The 21,607-nt window shown below is 41.6% G+C and overlaps 1 protein-coding gene across 2 annotated transcripts in view; it reads right to left on the bottom strand.

Moving 5' to 3' along the window:
* The window catches only part of TSEN54 (tRNA splicing endonuclease subunit 54), a 202,657-nt gene that overhangs the window by 180,572 nt on the left and 478 nt on the right, over window positions 1-21,607 (bottom strand). The window contains exon 2 of one of the 2 annotated variants that reach the window (XM_069200156.1): window positions 20,400-20,510. The exons of the other annotated variant lie outside the window; for it this stretch is intronic. Within the exon in view, the coding sequence (XP_069056257.1) occupies window positions 20,400-20,422 (23 nt within the window). The 5' untranslated portion in view covers window positions 20,423-20,510. The remainder of the gene's footprint in view (window positions 1-20,399; window positions 20,511-21,607) is intronic. 2 annotated transcript variants of the gene reach the window in all.

Here is a 21,607-nt window from a genome sequence, read left to right as displayed (position 1 = left end):
AATTTCCAAACCCTGGTGGCAGACTACCATCTTCACCCTGGTCAACTCCTTACTTACAACCACCTTAAATAATCATTAAATGCACTATTTCATGTCTGCCACCTAGCACTAACCCTACAAGAGGTGTGCTAGAAGCTATACACCAACTGGTGGCAAACTGATAGAATGGGTGTACAGACCTTTCCTGCAACATGGAAACCACTCCAAGTCTTCTCGTCATACTACCTGGACGATTGATGTGGCCAAATCTCTGCAAGATAAGAACTGGACTAAAATACTGGACTTTCCCCACAAAGTATCCCACGGCTGTCACTTTAAGTACATTCATAGAGCTTACTTGGGAATGAATTCTGCCCGTTGCTTGCCATTGGCCTTGTGGTTTGTAACTCACATTTCAGTTTGCTGGCTTTATTTGTTTTAGGCTATGCAGCTTGAGTTCGTCCCTTCCCTTGCCCAAACCTTATTTACAGTATCCTTCCGAGTGCTCCCTTTCCGTACACAGGCCTGTAAATCTTGTTCTTATCTCATCACATTTGCTGTGCATTCAAAGAACAAAGTCAAATGTCAGGCTCTGTCTTCGGTGGGAACGTATTGTTTTCTTTCTCTGTCTTCAAAGTGAGAGGATTTATGCAACAATCTTGCTGGATACTGGGGTTAGGAAGTAGTTTTTTTCAATCCCATGACAACATTTAAATAAACTTCAGAATATATCAGAATTAGGAGTACAAATGAAGCACATTTTGTTAATTCTGAACTGTGCTGGAAACAACTACCTTTATATGGTTAAAAAAATAATTGCATTAGGTGATGCAATTTCCACACATCATCGTCTGTGCACAGTATAGTTTGATTTGAAAAACTGTATGTCTGTCCAAATGTAATGGTCATTTCAATCTATGTCACTCTTGACACTGCACCACTCTGCATTACTGCACTCTCTGCCACTCTATTGTATGCCACTCTACCCCACTGCACTCTATGCTACTCTACCCCATGCCACTGCACTCTGCGCCAATGCACTCTAATCAACTGCACTGTACGCCACTGCCCTCTACTCTGTACCACTGTACTCTACGCCACTGCTCTCTGTGCCACTCTACTCCACTCTACATCACTGCACTGACACTCTACTCTGCAACATCACACTCTCTGCACTCTACTGTACACCAATCTACTCTGTACTACTGCATTTTATGCCACTGCGCTCTATGCCACTCTACTCTGCATCATTCCACTCTACACAACTGCACTCTACAGCACTATACTCTACACTACTCCACTCTACGCCAATGCACTCTCAGCAATGCGAGTCTACTCTGCACTCTATGCCACTGCTCCACTCTACACTACTGCGCTCTCTGCCACTCTGTTGTATGCCACTCCATTCCACTGCACTCTACGCCACTCTACTCTGCCCAACGCCAGTCCATGCCACTGCACTCTAAACCACTGCATTCTGCGCCAATATACTCTAAACAACTGCACTGTACTCTGCACCACTACGCCACTGCTCCTATGCCACTCTACTCCACACCACTATGCCACTAACTTATAGCCATGAACAGCAGCCACTCTGGTGTATAACGTGGCTAAAACACATTGGCAAAGCCAATAACTCTTGCTTAGACGAGACCTATTGGCTTTGCCAATGTTTGTTAGTACTATGAGGTACCTAGGTCCCTCAAAAAAATTTGAATGTGTAAGTCCTTATTTTAAACATGCATTTGACGCCTCGTCAGGGATGGTAAGCGCTATATAAATACAATTACATCATAATATAGGCTGCTACAAAATGTGCAAATACATTTCGGTTAAATAAAAAAAGTGTTTCTCAAATATAGATTTGAATAAAATGCAGTTTATACCTAGTACTAACAGTTTTTATAACACTCTATTAAAACCACACACTCCACAGCTCACCTTGGAACACCATTACAGTACCTCTCTAAAAGATAATATCTTTGCCATCAGAAAGCTTCAAGTGACTCGTTTGATTAAAGTCAATGCAGGTTTTCAAGCCCCTTTGCATTTGCAGATTTACCAGTTACCCACATTTGCATTTCTTTAGGGAGGGAGACCCCCTGGCAAGAAGTCCTTTTCTTATCTGCCTGCCCCTCCCTCCCTCAGAGCACACAAGACTCCCTGCCCTTCAGTCCACTTGGGGAAAATTATCTGCCCGTAATTTCGCCCTGCCGTCCGTTGTCCTTTTGGTGAAAGGCTAAAATTATGGACAAATGCTGTTCATTAAGCCTTTCATCACGGACAACGGACATCAGGCTGAAATTACGGGCAGTCCGTGAAATTTACGGACGGGTGGTCACCCTATTAGAGGCAGGAGCAAAGTACAACAATAAAACAACTTTGAACAAAGCCAAAACAAATACTCACTAAAGAGACAGAATAAATCAAAGATCCTCGTTAGAGGCTGAAGACCACTCTGCAGTCAGATGAATATGTGCTGCAGCTGGCAACCCTCCCCCCCCCTCGGATAAATAAAGAGAAGACCAACATATACCCCAAAGCCAGCAAAGGATACTGGAACTGAATCAAAGGAATACCGGAACCCCACCTTCAAATACATCACTTTGATCATAAAAGAGGAACTACAGTTTAAAACCCTAGATTAGTTTTCTTTAGGTGGCCGCTTCATAGGAAGGTGACTGTTTCTACTTGCTGTTAGGAAATATTCGAGGCAAAGGGAGGCATGAGGAGAACATGTTCAGTAATACTAAACTATACTTTCGTCTTTGCTTGAAGCAAATTCCCATCACATTATGCCACTATAGTTTTAAGTGATGTCAACATGCCAAGTACTGAATCTATAAAAAAATAAAATAGAATCTTCATCTCATGAATGGGCTCAGCATTGTAGCCATTGAAAATGAAGTTAATCCACTGGTTAAGCGTATACACTTTTGCACTTCTCTTTCACTTCCAAAATGGCCACGTAATATGGTTGAGGATAGTAAGGGGCAGAGTAACCACTCCGTGTCTTCCTTCTAACAATATTAGTCTTCTAAAGCATCACAAAGAAAAAGTCGAATCTAAAAGGCTAATAAATACGCATTATGAATATATTTATGAAAACAATTTCAACACAAATCTTAAATTTTTATGGCTGTGCCTGGAAGAAAGCAGTTGTAATAATGCAAGGGCACCACTGCTTAGTAAAGAACATGTTCCGCTGTTCCATATTTGTGCGTAGCTGCTATCCCAGATAATGCACGTGGGTGTTTAAGTGGTTTTATTTTATTTTAAATGTCAAGGCATTTGGTAAATAGTAGCAGGTGTGCATCTGCTTATGAATGAGATGCAATGTGAAGCATATATGAACATAGTTGTGAAAATGAACTTAAAGCAACTCTACAATATCAGACGCATTGTCATTTAAGTGTTACAAAGTTTATGACTGTTGACAGCTTGCAGATGCACGCATATTGAGTGCTGATTGTAAATGGAATGAAAGAGTACTTGCAAAGTAAGTAGCTAGTGGAAGGACACTGGCCAGTAGCCACTGGCCACTGACCGAAAGCTGTAGTTGGTCCAGGCTTCACACAGGGGCATGGGTGGCAAAGCTGACCAGGAAGTAAAAGCAGACAACGTGCTGGCCAATCAGAAGCACATAAATTACAGAGACCTTGAAATAAACCAGTGGTAAGTTCAGGTAAGTAAGGGGTGGGTTCTAAGCCCCTTTTAATTTTTTTTATTTAAAAAAGACTTCGCAAGCACTGTGCAGGCAAAACTTAAAATGTAAAGGAGCTAGGATTTCGACCTTCAGCCAGGTTGTAGGGTGAAGCAACATGATCAAATGTAGCAGTGCAATGGCGATGCCAAAAGCCGAAAGTTTAGACCATAGTAAGTTTCTGTTTACAGGGATGTGGAATTCCTATCACCCGACGCCCGGAACATATTGTTTGGGGTCAAGGGCAACATGTTTTCATGTTTATTCTGTCCTTGGGACAAATACGCCCAACTCCCTGCAGCACAAATCCTTTGGCTGCCAGTTTACAGAGAAGGGAACTGTTGAGGTACTATGTGTGTCCATATGTTAATGCTGCCCGAACTTGTATTTATGGTTCGTTAATGAAAAGCCTTTATTATTAGGGTGAGCACTGTAAATAAACATTTCAACAAGATTATGGGAAGCATGAAAATAACAAAGCACTGGCAAAACCAACCGATCTGACATTTTTTGTGTGTCTTTTGGTTTTGTCAATGAGTGTCTTGTTTTGACATGGCATTTGTAACATGTTATTGTTGTGGGAGCTGGCAAAAAGAAAAATAACGTTTTTGATCTCAAAAAGCACACATTGCCACCAGTGGCATAACAAAGGCCCCGCAGCACCCCACCAGGGGGACCCCTCAGCACAGCACCTGCACTGAGTGAGTCTGGGGGAGGGCTGCATGTTCTTTGTGGGGGGGGGGCGCTCCAGTTTTATTACGTCACTGATTGCCACAGTAGTTCCTGGCACTGAGTAAAACTACTTTTTGTCCCACTATGATCCTTGTGGAAGAGCAGAATGCGATCATTCACAGTAGCCAATAGAGAGAGAAATAGAAGTTTAATAAAAAACAAAATATCTTTGTTAATACCAGACGTAATTAGGGACCCAATTCTTAAAGAAAGTCACATAAGTGCATCCATGGTATATGTTTTTGAATTAGTGGTTTTCATGAATTCACAAGAGCTTACAGAAGTAGACCAGGAAATTGTACTCCTAGAAAATATTTGTGTACTGTATTTTAGCACAAATAAATATGCATGTGTAGATTTGCTCATATGAAAATCTATTGAGTGTTTACAAGTTCACTTTCCCTCCAACCACTTTTTTCCTAACCCTGGAAGAACTTCTATGTCTGCCATTGTCAGGAGTAAATTTCCAACCTTTCTCATTATGGGAAAAGATTAGAGAAGAACAGGTTAAAATCCTTAAAACATGCAAGTTAATAGTTTTGCATACTCAAAGACATTCCAGTCCTGGAACTATTATTTACTGATTCGTCCAGATTCCTCCAGCCCCAGTATGTAGATCTGCAGAAAGGTGGTAAAAAAAGACATTTCTATATTAGGGATTGAAATTGTGAGTATTCAAGCCCTACTACAGTAGTAGCCCTGGCATAATCATAGAGGCTATCATCAGAGCTCTTACATAATGAGATTGCTATCATAATTTGTTGCCGCACTACATGGGTCCAAGGGGACAAGTAGATTTAAGAAGCAACCTGTCCCATGGGCAAGCAGATATTTTATTAAATTCCACACCCATGTGTTTACCTTGTTGAATGCAGCGAAGTATCTACAGAGCAAATATTTAGAAATCGATATCAATGCTGGTTAGGATGGACATATGCCTGCCGGTTGAGTTGGTGCAGCTGATAGACTACAGCAGCTCTGAATAAAGGCACAGGGCCTCCTCCAACAGAATCCTCAGAGAAAGGAAGGGTGCCAAATGGTTGGTTCTTTCAGACAGCCTGGTGCATTGCTGCCCGTTCGAGTCAGGTTTTAATGGATCCATGCTTGAGTTGGTTAAGTAAAGAAGAAATAAAGGCTGGTGTTCACAGCACCATTGCTCAATCCTGGGATCCTGAGAACTGACCCCTTTATTTTTTTAGGACAAAATCAAAGGAACAGGAGGAAGAGGCAAGGAATTGCCCACTCCGTAATTTATGACATTAGCTATATCAGAGGCAGTGTCAAGAGATTGGTTGGCAAAGGGATAAGCTTGATGAAGAAGCTGATTCTGCCTTTGCCCGCAAAACAACTGGATGCCCCTGTTCTTCTCACCCATCTCCCTGACCTTGTTTAGAGAGTAAGGAAGGTACTATGGGCATAGGGCTAATGGACTGGGATGCCGCCCAAGTGATTGCCAGTGGCTGAGATTAATTCAAGCATTCCATCCCTCACCTTGTTGTTTTTGCATCTGATACCCTAAGTGTGATGGGTATGCCCAGACGTGGATCCCATGCTCACTGTGCTACTGGAATCAAGCTATACCTGTCTGATCAGCTCCTAATAAAGACAAAAGTGGTCATGGGTTGCTGGTATTCTGGTTCAGGAATGACCTAGCCTGGAAGTTCAGGCTGAATTGTTCCCATGAGGAGCAGGGTCAAGGCTGATTTGCATATGGCTGGGTCCAAACTGAGGGAGCATGGTGGGTGGAAAATGATGGATTGGGATGTGGCTGAGCAATCGCCAATGGCTGAGATTAATTTAATCATTCCATCCATAACTTTGTTTTTTGATGTCACAAGCAGTGTTTGGCACAAATCCCCAGCCCTCCTAGGGCCAGCCCCTTTTCTCACACAGTAAAAGATATGTAGAGTTTTGCAGGGCTGATGCTTGAAGTCTTGTAGAGCCTCTATTCCAAGGTGCAGACAAAGCAGCAAGTTCAAAGCAACCTCCATAGAATATGGAATACGTAAAAAGATGCACAACAGTACATGGTGGTTAATGGAACACAAAATGTATGCAACTGAACATGGCTATCATTCCAAGCAAAGAATAGAGTATATAGAAAGGCCTGCATGAAGCGATGTGTAGGTACTACGCCCCCTTATAAAACTGAACATACAAATATGAAACTTTAAAATATAAAAAAACAAGCAAATGTGGATTGCACTCTAAATACAAAAAAATCTATTGACTTTAAGTACAAAGTGCCCCATAGTGTAGTCTCTTAATTTTACAGGGTTGCCTTACTAACTGGTTGTTCTGAATTTTTTTTTCCCTTAATAGAACTATTTATTCCTGAGACTTCCAAGGCAACATTTTGGGAATAATCAGAATCCTTAAAGTACTAACATCTGCAATGTGCCACGCTTTCCACCAATATCATTGCATTTAGAACTGATAAGCTTAAAATCGGGGTTATCAATCTCCTCACAATCCAAACCTCCCCTTAATCTAGCCAAAGGTGACACACTCCATCACATACCATTATTTAACAAAGCTGAAGTGCTTCCCAAATACATAATTCTGAATGTTTTTTTAATTCCCCTCCTTACCATTATCAGATTTACTCGCTCTTACTAAATCTCCCACACATAAACCCTGGTTCTTACAATTCCTGATACTAAAAACTTTCCTTTTTTATGTTGTATATTTTTTCTTACCTTTTTGTACATCTCTTCTAAATGTAATCATTCCAACAACTCAGTAAGCCAATCCATGATTTACGTTTGTGTGAGGTTTATTTCCCTTAAGCATTTCAAATAGAATAAAACAAGTGGGACATCGTGGCGTATTGTGATGATATGCCAAATTAAATTGGATAAGTTTTGCTTCACATTCAACCTAGCCTTAAGAGAAAGTCGAACACCCTCTACTGCATCTCCACTAAATTTCTCCACCAATCCATTCATGTTTGAAGATTACAATACTGTGTGTTTGTGTTTAATGCTGCTTTGTCTAAAAATCTAAATTAGTATATGAGAGGTGAATTGTACCCTGTTGTCCAATACAGTAGAGGCAGGGAGACTCTTTCTTCAGAAACACTCAACTAATAAATCTATAACTGACTCAGCATTAGGTCTGCTTAACCACTTAAGCTCAAACCACTTTTAGAAGTAGACTATGATAATAAATGCACACAAATAGTCAAAGGTGGAATGAAACAGACATTCTTGTGGATCAAACTATTACCTATACACAGTCTGTCTATCACCTTCCAGAGCTCCTTGAATACCCCAAAACATAACATTTTTCCTTCACCACTGTGGGTGAATGCATTCCATCATTGAATTCAACAAAGCATCCCTCTGTGAAGGTGTTAGCCAAGCTACCTCACTATTGAGCTGACAAATGCCACTTAAATAATCATATATTGATGCTGAGTCATACTCCTTCATCTCCCTTAGAACGTTCTCAGAGGATTCTAATAAGGATAATTTTTAGAAACAATCCACTCTCACATTTGTGCTACCTGCAGTATACTACACCTAAATACGTGTGTAACTTCGCTAAAATTATTATCAAATGTGAAGATGCTCTACCTGTGCTATCACAGTTCAACAAGGAAATTAACAATATGTGATTTGTTTCTATAGAAAATAACCTAAGAAAGATTCCAGAGGCAGTATGATTTGTAGAAACAGTTTATTCCTGGAAAAACAGCTCTTGGGCAGCCACACACAGTCAGAAAATTGCAGCAACTGACTGCCTAAGAGCAGAATCTGTTTGTAAACACACAACAGGGGTAGAACATGTGCTGCAGAAGAGAAAAGGAAAACATGGAAACAGAGTGTAAACAAAAACACATAGGAAAATAAACTCTTATTAAATGGAAATTGGAGGGAGGGTTTAGAGTCAATTACGCATAAACAGTAGAAAACTGCATGGAGATAATGGCTGAACGATACCTTGTAAAGGAAACCTAAGTTTTAAACAAGCTAAATATTACAGTACATCTCCTCTACCTGAAACAGAAGCCAGGGAGAGTGACCTATAGTAATGGAAGTAACAGTCCTGCAAACTTTGGAATTCTCCTTTTTCTTGTGGGTGTAATGTTTTCTTCAAACCTCGCCTATGGATTTCGGTGGAGCCTGAGTATTATCCTTATGAACTTGTTCTTCTTGTGTGCATTGCTCACATTTATATTCATCCACTTAATCCTCCAATGGCACTGTTGTAGAATTCAAAGAAGATGCATAAGTAGGAGTGACGTTTTCTAATAAGGTTTGGTTTAATGCTGTCAAATGAAAATAAGATTAAGATTCTCAATCCTGTTTTTTTCTTAACAAGCAGGAATTAATGTAATTATATGACAGATTATCATCACCGGTGGTATCAATGTTTACTCTAACAAGCTTGTTTAAACACCGTTTTGCTTGCGGAGGGGGACATGGCGGGTTGCATAGCGGTCGTAACTTGCTAGACGCACTTCCCGCCGTGCCGGGGGGCGTGGCACGCGTAAGCGGCAGTGTGCACGCGTGTGCCGCTCGGCTGCACGCTCGGCTTCTCGAACTCCTTGAAACTCGGAAACCCGGCAAATCCAGGCTCCGGGCGAGGTACTCGGCGGGAGGCTCCGGCCCTGGGGCTGAGCCGCGCTGGAGCTCCGCCGGGTAAGAAAAGGCTCAGCGAGGATTCCCCTTCGGGGGAATCCGGGCAGAGTTAGCACTGGCAAGGCCCCCGGGAAGGAGTCCCGGGAGCCTGATAGCGCGATTACGCGCCTTTCTTCATCCTCATCGACAAAAGGAGGAAAGACAAGTAAGGTGGTGGGGGCTGTGGGGGCCAGGGGCACTGCCAAACTCAGTATTAGTAAAGCTCCTGGGAAAGTGTCCCGGGAATTTGACAGCGTGGTAACACGTCCTTTTTTATCTCTGAATACAGGAAGAATAAGTAAGGCGGTGGGTGTTTTGGGGGTCAGAGATAGTGTAGATAAAAGCCCGTCCCCACCCTTGCCTTCCGTTAACACCTTGCAGGGGGGGGGGCTGAGTTTGAAAGAGGAAAAAAGAGATAAGGAGGTTACCGACAGACAGGATAAGATCAAAGGCAAAACTTCTGACCTATCGAATTGTTTACTCAAAATTAAGAAAAAAGGAAGTGAGGGAAGACCAGGGAAAAAAAACAATAATAATAAACTTGCGCCCTCATTAAGAGCTTATTTTAAGACTACGCCAGAAGACATTGTGTTGGTACCCGGCCAAGGTAAAATGGATACTTATATGCCTAAGTATACCAGAAATAATGCAGACTCCGGTGAGGGGGGTATGAATGATCCTCCCCCTTTGACTAACAATTCGGCTCAACAGGTGGATAAACAAGCCGGTTTTTAGGTTTTATTGAGGCAAGATGGTAATTTACAGGAGGTAGGAGTTGTGGTAGAAACACCCACCAGCCCCCCCTTTCTCAAACCCTAGCCCCCGACCCAAGACATAGCCAGTCCATGGAGGAGATGATTCTCGCCATTTCGGAGGACATAAAAAAAGGCTTTGCTAGCTTGGAGAGCAATCAAGGAGAGATCAGAGAGGCCTGTGAGGTACTGGAAAGAAAATTTGATAACTTAGTGGAGAGGATTCAGTCATTGGAAGAGACGGTAGGCGGGATGAAGGAAGAGTTAAACAACCAGAAGGAGGAGATTCGAGACTTAAGTGAAAAGGAACAAGGATTACAAGTAAAAATTGAACAGTTGGAGAACTATTCGCGTAGAAACAACATAAAGCTGTTAAAAGTCCCGGAAGGAGCAGATGGAGCAAATCTGAAGTCATATGTGGTTTCTCTTATTAAATCTGTGTGTGAATTGGAAGAGAGTCGATAAGAGATTGAAAAAGATATTCAGAGAGTCCATCGTGACCCTTTTACGAAGCGGCCAAACAGCACTAGACCGAGGAAAATCTTGGTTAATTTTCTAACTTATCATTTAAAGGAAAACATTTTGAGTAGTGCATTGAAACAGAAATCATTAAAAGTTGAAAATGTGACATTCGAGATTAGGTCCGATTTATCTAAGATTACAATGGACAGGCAGTGGGAATTGGGGAAAAGGTTGGATGAATTTAAAAAGTTAGGAATTACGGCACAGTTGAAGTTCCCAGCATTTTTGCGAGTAATGTATAATAATAAAATGTATAATATAAGAGAGACAGTCAGGGCGGATGAGCTGTTAGAACTTTAAAAAAAGGAACAGACCGATCATGTAAAATAAGTTTTTTCAAAATCTTTAAAAAAAGCTCCCAGGTAGGCGGGGTGCTCTAAAACAAGGCCCAAGTTGGCTGATATAGTGGGGGGGTCCCCTATGGGAGGGTGTTGGGAGGGGGGCTACTAATTAGGGGGTTTCTTTTTTCCCTTTTGGGTTTTTTGATCTTGAGTTTTGTGTAGAAATAATTCCTCATTCACCGAGGCAGAGGGAAGGCGGGTCACTTTGGAATGGCTAGATTAAATAAAGGTCAGGGGTTGGAGGAATCTACGATCAAATTACTCTCCTGGAATATTAATGGTCTAAGGACGAAAGCAAGACGGAATAAAATCTTACAATACTTAAAAGATTCTCTGGCACAGATTTTTATCTTTCAGGAAACTCATTTGGCTGCAGAAGAGTGTAAGGAGTTATTTAAGGCTCAAAAGTGGGTACAAATGTGTTTCTGCACCACCAACAATTTTCACACAAGGGAAGTAGTTATTTTGGTTAAACAGGGATTACAAGCTAGATTGGAGATTTTAGAAACAAGGGCAGATCATGCTGGTCGTTGGGTCATAGTAAGAATTCACATTGGTGAGGTAAGGTTGGTATTGATTGGATTCTATGCCCCGAATTGCGATGATATCGAACCTCTTAAAAGGGTTTTTTCTCGGCTAATCGATTTTTCAGATGCAGTTATCATGACAGGGGATTTTAATGTGGTGCTCGATAATGGATTAGATAGAACAGATAGTTGTCGATCTTTAGGCACGCCAAAATCACAACATTATTTAAGGAGAATGATGAAGGACTATGGCCTGTGCGATATTTGGTGGAAGAGGGAAGGGGGGGCTAGAGTTTTTTCATTCTTTAACAAGAAATATAGTCATGCTTCACGTATTGATTATTTTTTAGTGGATGATAGGTTGTTGGAAAATGTTGACAGGATTGAATATTTACCCCCGCATTTATCAGACCATGCAGCGGTAATGCTGCATTTGACGCTCCCACAGAGAAGAGTTTTTAAGAGGTGGACATTGCAGCGCGCATTATTGTTGGAAGAGGATGTTTTTTGGTGCAACTACGTAGAGAGACTGAAATTTATTTCAAGGTCAACATAGGTTCAGCATCGTTATCAACGGTTTGGGACTCCTTTAAGGCTGTAATACGAGGGGAAATTAGGAGTATCGCATGTTATAAACACAAAATAGTCAGAGATGAAATGTTAGTAAAATGCGAGAAATTGGTTGGTGAAGGAGAAGGGGCCCAGGAGGAAGCAGGAAGAACAGAAATGGTTGAGTTAAGAACACGAATAGCAAACATTTTATAGGCACGTATGGTCAGGAAATGGGAGGCTAGCAAATTAAAACATTTTGAATATGGGGAAAGCTCAGGGAAATGACTTGCCTGGAAAGCTAAAACAGATCAAGTTAGGAGTCATATTAAGGAAATAGTGGTTGAAGATACAGGTGTTAAATTATTTCGTACGGAAGACATTGAACGAGGGTTTCAAGATTTTTTCACATTCTTGTACACGGAGCAGGCAGAGGTGCGAGAAGAAATGGTGGAGAATTGGTTAGCTCAGGATGTATTACCAGAAATTTCGCAGCAGAATCAGGAATTTCTTAATGGCCCTATTACGGTGGAGGAAGTGCGAGCAGCCTTAGCTAAGGGTACGGAAGGGAAAGCCCCGGGTCCGGATGGCATCTCGGTGGAGTTGTATAAAGCACTAGGTGAGGTAATTGTCCCGTTCTTGGCTGAGTTATTTGGTAGGGTCTTTTTTAATGAGATAAGTATGCCGGCTTCGTGGAATGAAGCAGTCATTACATTGATACCGAAACCCGGGAAAAATCCAGCTTATTGCTCTTCTTATAGACCTATTTTATTATTGAACAAGGATTACAAGCTGTTTACTAAAATAGTGGCGGACAGGTTAAATAAGGTAGTAGACAGCTTAATCCACCCCGACCAGAAGGGCTTCTCGAAGGGGAGGTATTTGCATGAGTTGACATATGAATTATTAGGAGCCATAGATATGGCAGTAGCATTGGAATCCCCCTTGGGGATTATTACGGTTGATGCTGCAAAAGCTTTTGACCAGGTAAACTGGGTCTACTTGAAATTTCTGCTAAAAAAAGCTAAACTGGGAAATAACCTCTGTGGGGTAGTGAATCAGATATATGGGGCTCCTATAGCTAGAATATTAGTGAATGGGAACCTTACAGGGCCGATAGCTATAGCCAGGGGCACTAGCCAGGGATGTCTGCTATCCCCTGCACTATTCAACTTATACATGGAACCATTTGCGAGGAAAATTCGGCGGAATACGATGATCACTCCTTTTAGCTGTCAGGGCTGGGAAAGAAAGCTCGCTTTGTATGCTGACAACCTTTTGTTATATACAGATAATTTAGACACTGCATTTCCCGAGATCCTTAAACTGGCGAGGAGTTCGGGAGGGTGTCTGGTTATCAAGTGAATGTAGAAAAAACGGAGATCATGGTTTGGAATATGGAATATAAATCTGCTTATCGTAAAAAAGAAATTAGATATTTGGGAATTTTGATACCTCAAGATATTAATCAGTTAGCGGAGAGGAACCAGGAAAAACTGTTGGCAGAATGTAAGAGTTTATTACAAGGTTGGATGCATCTTCCCTTGACGATAATAGGTCGAGTAAATCTGGTAAAAATGGCTATTCTCCCGAAATGGAACTTTTTGTTTTCTACTTCCCCACTTCCAATGCAGAAAATATATATAGAAAAAATGCAGCGCCTCATAAGCAATTTTATTTGGAGATCTAAGGGTGTTAGAATCTCTCAGAAGAAGTTACGTCGGCGTAAGGTTCAGGGCGGTTTGGCATTGCCTGAGTTGCAATATTATGCATGGGCCTTTCTTTTGAAAAATTTTAGACTCTTGTCTCTTGCGTCAGACTCCACGACAACAGGTTTAATGTTTAAGATAATGGCTTCTAGAATTAACGGTGCTTCATCCAATTTTATGTTTAAATTTGGGGACCCTAAATATTTCAAAAAGATAAGGTTGAAAATTATGCGAGGGTTGGCAGAAAGTTGGTATCATATCAGGCAATCTGCGAAACTTACTTATTATAACATTGACGCACCTATTTGGGACTCCCCGGGAACCCCGGAATGTTTTCGAGATGTTCTGGCATTACCGATAAGACAAGCGGGATTCGAATATTGGGGAGATTTGTTTTCGGAAGGGATTCTTCTCTCTTGGGAGGAATTGCAGTTAAAGACGGGTGGTTCTTTGTCCAGATGGAAATTTTTACAAATAAGAAAATGGGCTCAGGGTATTAAGGAAGGTGTTGGTATGTCTAATCCATTGAGTGAGATCACCCCGAGCCCACTAGGAGGTCCTCACGGAGTGTCTACGTGGTATTGGGGGATCCTGGAAGGGGTGGATGGCGAGTTCGTATTACCTAGCGATTTGTGGAGGAAATCTTTTCCAGAAGAGGCAGCTAAAAGGTGGTGGGAAGAGTCATTAAAAATGCTTTTTGGTATTGTAAAACCAGCCACTCTTAGGAAAAATAATTATTTTACAATACATAGAGTGTATATTTCCCCTGAGAAACTATCTAAAATTAAAGGAGGGCAGGAGGTGAGATGTCCAAAATGTGGTTTATTGCAAGCAACTGATATTCACATGTTTTGGGAATGTCCTGATATTAGACTCTTTTGGGAAGGGGTATGCAAAACAATCTCAGGTATATTGAATCGGAGAATTGAACCCTCTCTCCAGTTAATAATTTTTGGGCAAGTTCAAGATCAGCAGGGGTGGTCAGGTCGGGACATTATTGCAGATAAAAAGTTTGTATTCTATGCAATACTGCTGGGGAGGCGAGAAATTTGCAGAAAATGGACTTTAAAGACCCCTCCAAACTACTCAGAATGGCTTAGGGATGTTTTTTGTACAGCAGAATTGGATCAAAAGATAGAGGGAAAGGAAAGGACGCGGGGGAATTTTTGGGTATCATTAATGAACTGGAAATCAGGAGATTGATGTATAGATGTTTGTGTAATTAATGTTGGAATGGAATTGCATTTGTGACATCTGTCCAATGATTTTACACCCTGCTCTGAAATCCTCATAGAATTGGGACAGTCTGAGGATTGTTTGAGAGTAATAAGCAACCCCTGGCCGAGAAAAACTTCCTGCGTTCCGGTTGAAAAGAAAAGGAGGTTTGCATATGGACTAGGGTGAATGAGGACAAAAAAACAAACAAAAAAAACAAAAGCTTGTTTAAACACCACCATGAGCTATTATTGAGCTTGGCAGAAGTCTTACAAACCTGCACAACTTTAATAACTCTTGGAATTTTCTGATAAACCTCTCTTATTGTTGAATGGTAATTTTGCTTTTGACTCTATCACCTCTTTTCAATTTGCAATCGACATTTGAGCTGTTAAGAGAGAAAACCTTCCCTCCTTTTTTCAATGTTGATCCTAGTGTTGCAATAGAGAGACTTTAAATCTATTCTTCATTACATTTTGGTATCAATCGTGTGCAGTGCATTTTACCCTTTAATAATTGAAAAGGTGGCACTCCAGTAACAGAATGTGGGGTACAGTGGCAAGTCTAGAGCTTTCCAGACACAAATTTTTGAACATCACATTTGTTGGCGACAGCAATTTGAACTGCTTAACAATAACTCTATTAAATCTCTCTGGAAGACCATTCTTGTGTGGTGAGTATAAAGCAGTTTTCCCACGTTGAATAGACCTGCCTTTAACAAACCTTTGCAATTTGTCAGAAGTGAATTGTAAACCATTAGCTCTGGTGATGCTTTCTGGAAGACCTTCTTTGTGAAAACAATCCTCCAAGAAGTCAGTGACAACTTCAATGTTGAATAAATCTGATTTCTGCCCATTTTGAGAAATAATCTATTAAGAGCAAAGCACATATTTTTGTAGATGACCTTGTGTCAGCTTCTGCCAGGGTCTCTTAGGAAACTCTGAGTATCCAGACTCAACATTTGCTACTCTCAAACTCTTGTCAGAATTTGCATAGCCATAGGATCTCCTAACATAATCACTTATTTGCTGGTATATATGAGGCCACCAAAATATTCTGTGTCTTATTTTAGTTAACAATTCTCCTAAGTGACCAGCGTGGGCGATTGAAAAGTACCCAAATGCACATTGTGTGAAGCAATTACACATCCATCATTATAAATTACATCATCACTCACAGATAAGCTTTCCTTAACTTTCCAACACACTTGTAGGTCACTAGACAACATATTTTCTCTTGGCAAGCTCAGGCAACTAAATTGCTTGTTTTTTTTTTACCTGCAACTAGAAGTCCTTTTCTTTTGCCTCAAACCATTGTTCTTAAGTGAACCTGAAATTGCATAATCCTAATACATCATTTACAGAGACAACAACACATTATTTCCCTACTTCACACTTATTTTTATTGTAGGTTACCTTGTTTGGCAATATAAACAAACAATCATCCACTAAATGAAATGACCGAGAAATGAAGTTGATGTCAAAACTATATCCATACAGTTTTGAAAGATTTCTAACCAGGTGTTAGGGTGCTTTACATGTGCCATGACGTACAAGCTGGGAAAGTAACAGGTTGCGGTGTGTTTTATTTGTCCCAGATGTAGGCTCTAAAATGTTCGATGGCACACAAGCATGCTAGACCTCTTTCAAGATGCAAAAGCAACAGTACTATCACATCCCTCAATTCTTTGCATCAGCACGGCCCCTAAACCGCAAGCCATGGCATCAAAAGATATTATGCACAATGCAGAGTAATGAAATGGGGATAATGGAGGGGACTCGGGTATGGATTTTTTTTAACAATGCATAAGCTTTCTGATGTTCCTTTTGCCAATACAATTTTTCCCATTGTTTAATAGATATATTTGAAAATGTATCCACACAGTATAAATAAAACATGCATAATCTCAAAAATGAGTGAAGGTGATCTTTGTCAATAGGAAGTCCTGTATTATGAATGACTTCTTATAAGTTGTGTGGTGGGTGAATACCGTTTTAAGTAATGACATGCCCCAAATACTCAACCTCATTGGTAAGAAACTTGCACTTTTCTAGCTGTAGAGTCATTCCCCTTTATTGTAACGTATTAAGAACATGAAATATTCTATTGTTGTGCATCTCAGTGGTGCTAGCAAAGATAAGTACATCATCTAGGAAGGTTAGTACGCCTTCCATATCTGCAAATAAAATATACAATAACTTTTGAAAGACAGAAGCTGCAGATGTGATAGCGAATGGTATCCTAATGTAGCGAAAAGCCCTTCAGGTGTGATGGAGGTTTTTAATTTTCTGCAGCTATCTTCCAATTCAACCTGATGCTAGGCCTTCAAAAGATCCAGAGTGGTAACCAATTGGCACCATTTAACAATGCTACAGCTCTTGAGGTTTTGGTAGGGGATGACAATGAACCTTGAATTGCTTGTTGAGGGAACTAAGGTCAGTAATCTCAGGGAGCAAGATTTTTATTGGGTACCAAAACTATTGAAGATGCCCATTCTGAATATTTAACTAGGTCTATGACCCCCTCTGATAGAGGATCCTTGTGCAAGGTACTAAGTTCATTTCTAGCACTGAGTGGTACATCCCTTAACTTGTGTTTACTTGGAATACTGTTTGGTTTCATTCAAATTTGTGTGGAAAAAAACACTCTCTCTAGTTCCTTTCTGAAAACTACTTTATTTTGCACAATAATGCTATCCATAGATTTTGTTATCATGCTGTAGATGAGTAATTCTGCTGATGGATCCCAAACCATTCTTAAATTACCTTGATATCTCCAGACCAAAATGTGGTGCCTTTCTTTTGCCTCATAAACCTTTCCAAGATGAGGCGGTTCTGAAAAGTAATAGTTGCAACAAAATAACTCAAAATATGAATTGCATTTTTCCATAACCAAACGCCATTGGCTTCCAGTTGTCTTTCCTTTTTATTTCTTGTTAAAGAACTCTTCAAAATTACAGTGAAAGGACATCCAGAATCTAGAGTACATCTATAGTGATTCCATCCACCATGCTCTTGCAATTCACCAAATTCAATAGACTGCTGTCAATAGTGCATTTTTCTCCACTTTCCACAGAACATACTTGTTGCTGATTAACTGTTAGAATCACACTGTCTGTAGCTGAACCATTATCATTGTCAATCTCCGGGTCAAAATGTATACTTCAATACCTGCATACACCTGAGAAGTGACCAGACTCACCACACATGAAGCATTTGGTCTGCAATGCAGGACATACTGTTTTTTTTCCAAAATGTGTTTTGCCACCACATCTTATGCACTTCCCTTTAGACCAGCGGTTCCCAATCTGTGTGCCACGGTAACCCAGTGCGCCGTTAACACTAGCCAGGGACGCCCAAACAGATGAGACATGCAGCACCTATGATCTAAGCTTCTACCCTACAAAGGTATCGTACTACTGAAATGTGTAATCTCTCTGACTGTGTGTGAGAACTTTTATATTCATTACTCTAAGTTTTATTTTTAGTTGTCTTTTTTCTTTTATGTGTGAAGCAACGTTATAATTGCTTTCCTCTTCGGGAAATCCAATAAAATTATTTGAACTGGAAAAAAATAATACAAAAAAAGAGGAACAATGCCTCTAGATGGCGCTTCTGTACTGAAATAACATACAGCCTTTAATCTGTTGAAAATGTAATCTGGGGAAAGGACTGGGGCCCTCATTATGAGTTTAGCGGTCTTTTCAGAAGACCGCCATGGCGGTGGGCGCCAAAAGACAGCCAGCGTTGGTGGTATCACGACAGCCGTATTAAGAGTCAGAAACTGAAGACCGCCCAAAAACAGCCACAAATCTGACACCGCCAGGCTGAACGACGGCAGGAGAGAGGCGGTCCCACCACCCACACCGCCAAACCAACAACATCCCGCCCTCCAAATTACGACCCACAAATCAGCACAGTGGTCTTTGCACGGCGGTAAGCCATTGGCGGTCTGAACTGCTGCAGTCAAAAATTCAACTCCACCAGAACACAACACCACATTGGACAGTACGAATACCCCAACCCTGACACAAATACGCACACCTGATCACTGCACTTAAAAATACCCCCCCACACATACCCACAACCCCTTGCATCCTGAATTTTTCACAGAGAAAGAGAAGAATGCCCAAATAGAAGACACTGCACCTGGATACCATAGGCACCACCACACCTAACACGCAGCACATACTACACAACTGCACCCCTGCACACAACAAACACGTCACCACTGCACCCAACCACCACATACTACAAGCACACAGAACCACACAATCCCACCTCACCAAACAGCAGCCCCGCACCCCTGCACATTACACACCCCACCACCCACAACACATCCACCAATGTCACAACAAACACCCACGATTCACAGATGAGGAGTTGACGGTTATGGTAGACAAAATTGTCACAGGGGAGCCACAACTGTTTGGGTCACAGGTGCAGCATACATCCAGAGCCAGGAAAACAGAGTTATGGCAGAGGATCGTTGACAGGGTGAACTCAGTGGGAAACAATCCACGCACAATGGAGGACATCAGAAAGAGGTGGAATGACCTACGGGGGAAGGTCCGGTCCATGGCTACAAGACACCAGATATCCATCATCAAGACTGGCTGTGGACCCCCACCTCCTCTCCCAGAGTTATCATTGTGGGAGGAGAAGGTCCTGGCCATCCTACAGCCAGAGGGCTTGACTGGAATTCCAGGAGGACTGGACTCTGGTATGTGAACAACACTCCCCGGGCACCATGTACTCCTGCACAGCATGTACCCCCACCACCCTTACGCCCCCTCACATCACCCTTACATGCACCAAGCCACCCTTAAACCAAAACCCTCCCTTGCCACACCTCCCCACTACCACTAATCCCACACAGGCCCACCAAGTGCACGGATATCTCCTACTGTGGCAAGTGCTACAACTACCACAAGGCAACACTCCCCACCCTTGTATAACTGCTACTTCTACTCTACATTAGGACACCTACACGTATAACCATGTCATCACCTTCTCCTACAGGATACTTGAACTCCTCACATGGCAATGACAGCACTGATGACCACAACCTTCTATACTACAAGCATACCACAGCACTATCCATGAGCCTTGAAACATTGCCAGTGGACAAGCAGCTGTCATTGCCATCACTGGAAAGCTTGTCAAGGCTATAAGTGCAAACAACCATGTGAACAACAAGTACATTTCAACAATGTAACACACTTCCTCTCCATCCAGAGGTATACTTACTACTGCCACCCAGCAGAGGATGTCAAAGACAGACAGTCAGCCCCTGGAAGTAGGCCCAATTGAGGACCACAACTCTGGATTACTGGAAAGGGATGCCTCACCTGACCCATCTGGGATGACTGGTCAGTCCACCACCACCAGCCTCACCCTGCCCACATCTGAGTCCCCCACCTCTATGAATACTATAGCACAGGAAACCCCTCCTCCCCAAACCTGTGCGTCAAGGACATATCAATCTATAGTGTGCCCCACAGTACAGGGACCTGAGTCGACCCACACCATCCAAGACAATGAAGGTCCGGGTGTCAGTGGGAGTGGGCACACTGCCAGGGTCACAGGCACAGGGGGGCAAGGGACAGTGGAAGGGCAACTCTGGGTCAAGGGATGAGGCACAGTTCCAAAAGAAATCTGTCTATCTAGATTTCTCCCTAGTGTAGGAGAGATCCAGAATAGTCTCTGTGGGTAATCTATATCAGGAACAAGAACCCTCACTCACCAAATGGTGACATGTTTCATCATCGGGCTTTGCTCCTCGTCAGACTGGCGCTGAAATATCAGACAGGCCCCTCATGGGGGCTTTTTACCGGAGATCTTTTGCAGAATGTTGCTGTAAGTGAAAACAGGTAAGTGGGATTGGTGAGAAGAACTGTTTAAAATTCACTAGTAGGACCCTATAGTAAAGTAATTTATTAAAGATGTAGGCCTCTGTCAAGATTTAAAATAGATTTGGTCAGGGGAAGTGAGAATAATGTCTGTCTTACCCTGTTCACAATGTAATGTATAATGTCAGAGAACCTTGTAGTCTAGGGATCAAGTATGTATGTGGCAGAGTTGGACATCCCTACACTGCCCTAATTATAGAAGGTCAACATGTTTCTCGCTAAAATAAATCCATACAGATCTTGGTACGATTCGTCAGGACCTCAAAAAAAGTTATAAAATCATATCTAATCCTAACAGTTATGGTAAACTACTGTATGTTAACTTTGTGGTACAGGAAACTGGAAGAAGATTAATGAAAAAAAGGGGGGAAAGTTCATTATGAACACCGTCATCTTTTGATACCAAGTGCCCAATGAACCCGCCAGTGCCAAGCAAAAACACTCATGAAAATCCCTAGTAGTGCTATGGTGATATGTGAATAAACACTTATAAATTAAAAATTAAAAACAGCTCAGGTTCTTCCCTCCCAAGATTCAAAGATGGGCCCCATTGGGGAAAGCGGAGAGGCTATGTGTCCTGCCAATGTATTATTCGGCACATCTAGAGGAGAAGGAAGAATCAGTAGGGTACACAAAAAGAATCAGTAGTTACTGCATGTCTTTAGTTAATCCCATAATATAGTATGTAGGAATTGAATGTCAGGTAAGCATGGTGTATCCTGAAAACGGCCCCCCAATGTGGCATAAAGTCTCATCCTGTGTTTCCCCTAACACGTATTGTGGAGAGGAAAAAAGGGGGGAGAGTTAACAATCAGACTTCGTTACACCATCTATTCTATATGTGTGATAAATATCAGCAGGTTACTAGGCCCTTATTATCAAGAGTACATGGTAAACATAAGAAATGTCAATAAAATAGATCCACGTTAATTAAAGTCGATGCCACTGAAGTCGTTAAATGAGTCCTCCTATATGAATTCAATGACAGCTCCCACCAAGGTATACCCTCATAACTCGTGAGACAAATTCATCATGCCATAAA

This window comes from Pleurodeles waltl, chromosome 7 (genome assembly GCF_031143425.1).
Source record: "Pleurodeles waltl isolate 20211129_DDA chromosome 7, aPleWal1.hap1.20221129, whole genome shotgun sequence".
Taxonomy (NCBI): Eukaryota; Metazoa; Chordata; class Amphibia; order Caudata; family Salamandridae; genus Pleurodeles; species Pleurodeles waltl.
This window is presented reverse-complemented; position numbering and strand designations above follow the sequence as displayed.